General features: G+C 37.7%; 1 protein-coding gene across 1 annotated transcript in view; it reads right to left on the bottom strand.

Annotated features, from left to right (window-relative positions):
• Positions 1-497: 497 nt before the first annotated feature.
• LOC103607926 (zinc finger protein 160-like) overlaps positions 498-7,137 on the bottom strand; it is an 11,278-nt gene continuing 4,638 nt past the window's right edge. The window contains 3 exon segments of the mRNA XM_008592384.1: positions 498-925; positions 927-998; positions 1,000-2,588. Coding sequence (XP_008590606.1) covers positions 815-925; positions 927-998; positions 1,000-2,588 — 1,772 coding nt within the window. The 3' untranslated portion in view covers positions 498-814.

The following is a 7,137-nucleotide window of genomic DNA, read 5'->3' as shown; positions in this document are numbered from 1 at the left end:
CCAACTTGATATTGAATAATGTTTGCTCTGAGATTATGTGGTAATCAGCATATCTCCAGTTCAGAATTAATTCATAAGTAATACTGGCCTAGGAGATAAAAGTACACACATAATAGAAACTTACTACAATCATATGAAGATTAACCATTAAAATTTAGAGATGCTAACAAAATCAGTACAGATGATGAACAGTTAAAGGAAAGAAGTAACTAGCCTTGCTAGTAAACAGCATTGTTAAGAGATTCGTCTTTGAAGCCAAAAACCATGGATTTGATCCTGAATCAGACATATACTGGAATGTGATTTGATAAGATTTTTAACCTGTTTTTGATCTAGGTTTATTTTAGTTCATCATTTTGTATCATCCCAGATCTCTCATTGACATAAGCACTTAAAGGAACACTGCTTTTTGTTGGTAACATATAAAGAACTACTTTGTACCTATCATTGCCTTATGTGCATTTTCATACAACATTTGGTAGCAAAACATCTTCATATAAATATCCCAATTTTTTTATTGGCATAACACATGGAAGAAATCTGCACTAACTACATAACCTGGATTATAACACATGGAAGTTAAAAAATGATACAAAAATTTTCATACAAAATCAAAAAGTAATTCGACTACAATTGAGTCATTCTGTAATATATTGTAGAATATCACAATCTGAAATAGACATTTTATAGCTTTTAGAAAAATGTCCAGAAAAATTGTTTAATCAGAGATATTATCTAATAAACATTTTGACACATTACTTTTCATTAGTCTAAAAATATGTAAGGCAATCTAAACAGTATTTTGCAAACATTCTTAATAATTATATTTTGTAATGGAATCATGGGTAGCAAGCCATGAACACTGAAAAAAGTATTTGACACACTGATGACATATATACGGTTTAACTCCATAATGGATTGATTACCTGATGGGCAGTTAGGCAGGAATGCACACTAAAGGCTTTGTCACACTCACTACACTTGTGAGGTTTTTTTCCTGGTATGAATTCTACGATGAATTGCAAGGTGTGAACTTTGAGTAAAGACCGTGCCACATTCATCACATTTGTAAGGTTTTTCTCCAGTATGAATTCTACGATAAATTGCAAGGTTTGCCCTTTGAGTAAAGACCGTGCCACATTCATCACATTTGTAAGGTTTTTCTCCAGTATGAATTCTACGATAAATTGCAAGGTTTGCCCTTTGAGTAAAGACCGTGCCACATTCATCACATTTGTAAGGTTTTTCTCCAGTATGAATTCTACGATAAATTGCAAGGTTTGCCCTTTGAGTAAAGACCGTGCCACATTCATCACATTTGTAAGGTTTTTCTCCAGTATGAATTCTACGATAAATTGCAAGGTTTGCCCTTTGAGTAAAGACCGTGCCACATTCATCACATTTGTAAGGTTTTTCTCCAGTATGAATTCTACGATAAATTGCAAGGTTTGCCCTTTGAGTAAAGACCGTGCCACATTCATCACATTTGTAAGGTTTTTCTCCAGTATGAATTCTACGATAAATTGCAAGGTTTGCCCTTTGAGTAAAGACCGTGCCACATTCATCACATTTGTAAGGTTTTTCTCCAGTATGGATTACCTGATGTATAGTTAGCTTTGAATCTGTACGAAAGGCCTTGCCACACTCATTACACTTGTAAGGTTTCTCACCAGTATGAATCCTCCAATGATTTGCAAGATGTGAATTTCGAGTGAAGACTTTGCCACATTCATTACACTTGTAAGGTTTCTCTCCAGTATGAACTGCCTGATGAGTAGTTAGATTTGAACTAATACTAAAGGCTTTGCCACACTCATTACATTGGTAAGGTTTCTCTCCAGTATGAACTCTCCGATGATTTGCTAGACTTGAAGACTGACTGAAGACCTTGCCACATTCATCACATTTGTAAGGTTTTTCTCCAGTATGAATTCTCCGATGTATTGCAAGATGTGAACTTCGAGTGAAAACTTTACTACATTCAGTACACTTGTAAGGTTTCTCTCCAGTAGGAACTCTCTGATGTATTGTAAGTTTTGAAGGATAACTAAAGACCTTGCCACATTCATTAAGTTTGTAAGGTTTTTCCCACGTGTTTGCTCTTTGTCCTTGTGTGAGTGATGAAGAATAGATAAAGTCATCCCCATACTGTTTAGAAATGAGAGTTTTGACACTTGAACAAATTCCTTGAACTGGTGAAACTGAAAAATCTTTTTTCAGAGGTTTCTCAATTTGATGACATTCATAAACTTTCCATTCAGACTGAGACACCTGCAGCTCAGGCAGATGTGACTGAAAGCTAAATCCAAGCTGAGTCTCCTCAGGCATTTTTCCTGCATGCCTTCTAACATGTTGATCTCTTCTACCAGTGAGACTCTCTTTAAGGGTCATGGATGTTCCATTGCAATTTCTTTCATTATCTCTCCACTGACATTCAAAGACATGTATATTTTTCTGGTCTTCCCTGAAGGAAAAGTCTTCAATGTCATGGCTTTCATGTCTTTCCAACATCATTGCTTGAAATACTTCTCCTGTACTCTTGTTCCCTTTTGATGGTAATTCCTTCATTACACATTCAAGAAAGATACCTACAAAANTAAAGACATGTATATTTTTCTGGTCTTCCCTGAAGGAAAAGTCTTCAATGTCATGGCTTTCATGTCTTTCCAACATCATTGTTTGAAATACTTCTCCTATACTCTTGTTCCCTTTTGATGGTAATTCCTTCATTACACATTCAAGAAAGATACCTACAAAATATAAAGAATCATAGGTTTCCAATTAATAACAGTACATAAGCAAACATATCACACTGAAAAACATGGTATTACATCAAAAATAATACTTATATTGAACAGACTTATGAAACTTCACAACCATAAAATTCTGCTTTTGAGAACACAAGACGAATAGGATTCTTTAGTAAACGAACTGTGATTACATGTAATTCAAGTTAATAGTAGGGAAGCCTATTTTCAAACAACCTACAGCCAAGACACTCACTTTGCACAAAGCTATGTCAGCCCTGAAAGAGAAAGGGATTTTTACACCATGAACTCAACTGGCAAAAAACACTTGGCTTATTAATTAATGTGCTTATTAATTCTTTGCCTGCTTGTTTTATCTTGGGTTGCTAGAATGTTTTATTAACTTCCATTATGATTTACAGATGATGGTTTTTCAGTATGCATTATGCAATAAAACATTCACATGCCACTTGTTAATATTGCAAAATGTTCTGTATGGTTATAGATTGTTTTATCACAGATATTTAGAAAACTAATATTTTTTGACATTGTTTTATTGACTTCTTCCTTGTTTGTTCAGTGCCATTGTTTTGCTATTCAAAATTTCCACTTTAGCCACTCATTATATGAGTTCTTGGTGGACTGTTTCTTATAATAGTATATCATATTGTGTATTAGCATTTCTTTGTATATAATAAATATTTTATTAAAGCCAGTCAAGATGGCAGAATAAATGGTCCCCAGCATCACTCTCTCTCAGAAATCAACCACTTTACAACTATATAAAAAAGCAACAACAGTCAAGCTGGGGCCAGTAGAGCTCAGGGGAAGAGGAGGAGAGACCTACAGAGTGCATGAAGGCAGAATAAGACATGATGAGAGAAAGAAAAAACCGTTCATCATTTTGTGCTGCGGTTGCTTTATGGCTGCAGCCACTGAGCACATAGAGCAGGAGCCAGCAAAAGCTGCAACTGTGCCCTTCAGAGGAGTTGCTTGGAGGCGGCAGGGGAGAAGAGGGCTTTGGTGGCCCCCAGACAAACAAAACTACTCATAGGGTTCCTGTTGACCCATGTAGGAGCGAGGAGCCATAACAACCCCAAAAATGGACCCACTCCAAGGCTGGTGAATCATCACAATGGACTGGTGCACAGCCCGTCCCAAGGAAGTGTTTGCACCATAGGCAGTGCGAGAGATGGGTCCACAGGGAAACACTACGGCACAGCAAGGACAGCTGATCTGTACTCCAATCGGCATAAGACCACTCAGAGGAGACAGGTTAGGATTATAGAATTTCATGGGGTGCATAGAATTGCATGGGGTGAAGTTTGATGGAGATTCAGGCTCAGATCAGAGTTACTACACAACCCAGGTGCACTGAGTCTCTGGACAGCAAGAAGTACCTATAAAGTCAACCACTATAACCTGTGCTGCACAAAAAGCCTTCCCTAGGGAAGGAGCAGCAAAGCAGCAATCTAACTAAACCACAGAGCTCAAGTACTGGTCCCCCAAGGATGTTCGAGCATTTTAGAAGTAAGCAAAAGAAAAAAGCTTATTTTCAGCTCGGAAACACAACTAGCACCACAGTTCTGCCCAGGGACATGAGTCACGGATCCGGGGAATGGTGCCCCCTCCCCTCAACCAGGCGCACTACTCCAGTGCCTCAGGGCCCACCCAGGGACCCGAGGGATAGAGCTGCGGAACGGGATTCCCTCCACTCAACCAGCCACATGACAACAGCGCCTCAGGTTCCGCCCATGGACCCGATGGATGGAGCTGGGGCCCAGACACTCCCACAGCCAGTCACACCACCAGTGCCAAGGAGCATGCCAATAACATCACCTCCACGTGGTTGGCTCACCACAGCTAGCACAATAACCATGGCTGATGTGAAAGTGGCTAGATGCCACAACCACCATGCAGATGGTCCGCTAGCCACTGGAGTACACTGATACAGCGAGAGTCACTAGCAGAGATAAAGTAGAGGATGTCTCCCCACACAAAGATCATTTCAGAGTGATAGAAGCACCACCTGCTCTATGATCATGTTGGGGGACCTGAACACACATCTCAGCTTTGGACAGATCATCTAGGCAACAAATCAACAGAGTAACCATTACTCTTGCAGAAGGAGAGAAGAAATCTAGGGTAATTAGAGGGGGCAGGGGCATGGGGTGAGATTGGACAAGGGACATAAAGAACAAGTAGTATTTGTAACAATATAATATGCTAGTAATATTGATTTGATCGATGTATCCCAACGTTGAACTGCAAAAATGTGTACGATCAATTATGATTCAATAAAAATTAAAAATAAATAAAGTGTACATATAAAGGAGAACATGCAGTACCTATATTTCTGTATATAAAGGAGAACATGCAGTACCTATATTTCTGTGCCTGAATTATTTCACTTAGCAAAGTTCATCCATATTAAATGTTGGTTCATCCATGTTGCAGACACAACCTCCTTCTTTTGAGGGCTTAATACAACCCCATTCTCAATATATACCACATTTTCCATATCCATTCATCCATGATGAACACGTACATTGATCCTATAACTTGCCTATTGTGAAAAATGCTACAGTGAACACAGAGTGTACATATCTCTTGGACATACTGATTTCAAATCCTTTATAGATATAGCCAAAAGTAGGACTGCTACACCATATGGTAATTCAGCTTTTGAGTTTTAGAAAAACTTCCGTACACTTTTCCATAATGGCTGTACTAATTTACATCCTCACAAACTGTACAAGGCTTCCCTTTTCTCCATATCCTCCTTAACTCTTATCTTTTGTCTTTCTGACAATAGCCATTCTGACAAATCTTAGGTGTTATCTCATTGTAGTTTAAATTTGTATTTCCATCATAAGTGACATTGAGCTTTTTTTCATCTATCTGTTGGCCATTTCTATGTCCTCTTTCAAGAAATGTCTATTGAGGTCCTTTCCTCATTTTTAAATCGGGTTATTTATTTTCATGTGATTGAGTTGCTTCAGTTTCTTATACTTTTACAATATTAATCCACTGTAAAATGTAAAACATGGAAATATTTTGTCAATCTGTAGGTTGTGCCTTCACTCTCCTAATTGTTTCCTTTACTCTGCAGAAGCATTTTCATTTGATGCAATCCGACTTGTCTAGTTTTGTTTTTGTTGGCTGATCTTTTGGAGACAAATTCAAGGAAATCATTACTACAATCAATGGCATTTTGTTTTTCCCATTTTCTTTTAGTAGTTATATAAGTTCTGGTTTTAATCCATTTCTTGCTAATTTTTGTATATGGTATGACATAAAGATCCAATTTCATTCTTCTGCTTTTGAATATCCAGTGTTTCCAGCACTACTTATTGAAGAGACTGTCTTTTTCCAGCTACCACAGCTACAAAAAATAAATTTCCTTGGTTTAAGCCTCCTAATCTATGGTATTTTTTGTGGCAGGATGAGTTTACTAAGACAGGCCAAAGACTGTGTTTTGATAAACACAATAGAAGGTTGATAAATCTTATGCAAAGAAACTTTTGTCTTTAATGTAAAACCTGCAATATTCCACACCATGTAACAGCACTAAATTTTTGAAAAATCCTTGAGGTGAATTATCATTATTTTGAATAATGACCACAGGCCCACAGAGTTTATGTATCTAACCCCAATTTTTGCAGAAGGTAAGTGTATCTCCAAAGGATTTAAAATCAGTATGTCCAATACATATGTGCACTCTAAGTTCACTGCAGCATTTTCACAACAGGCAAGTAATGAAATCAACCTATGTGTTCATCATGGGTGAATGGATAAGGAAAATGAGGTACATATTCAGAATGAAGTTGTATTCAGCCCTCAAAAGAAGAAGGCTGTGTATACAACATGAATGAACAAAATTTGATGCTGGCAGTGCATGTTCATATAGCATGTTCTTACGCAGGGCTGCTCACACAGGCACTAAAGACAATAATAGGTCACAGCAAACACAGTGAGCATTAAAAATAATATTTCAAGGGATATACAAGAGCTCTGTGGCCAGCAGTGTTACTCAGCCATCTCTCATGGATAATGATATCTGCGTCTTAACCCCCTGCACATATTGACTCAAGCAGAATCCTAAAAAAATTGTCCTGTGTATGAGTAGGGGTCTTGCATTATACAGTGAGAGCAATCTGTGGGTTCCTGTGGAAATTGGAATGTTAAAGTGAACAATGTTAATATTCTAGGAAGTAATAGTATAGTCTATCTCAATCAAACTACCATGAGAAGAGAGGCCAAGATGTAGGAAAGGCAAGAATGCAGGGCACGGAGTAATGAGCATGTGGGAGTAGACTTTGTGCTTGCAAATCTGTGGAAATATAATTTCCACAGATAAATAAAGGATCTTAATACCACACCTTGGAAG

The sequence above is a fragment of the Galeopterus variegatus genome, unplaced genomic scaffold, assembly GCF_000696425.1.
Source record: "Galeopterus variegatus unplaced genomic scaffold, G_variegatus-3.0.2 Scaffold7855, whole genome shotgun sequence".
Classification (NCBI taxonomy): domain Eukaryota; kingdom Metazoa; phylum Chordata; class Mammalia; order Dermoptera; family Cynocephalidae; genus Galeopterus; species Galeopterus variegatus.
Note: the sequence above shows the minus strand (reverse complement) of the source record. Positions and strands in the feature narration are given on the sequence as shown.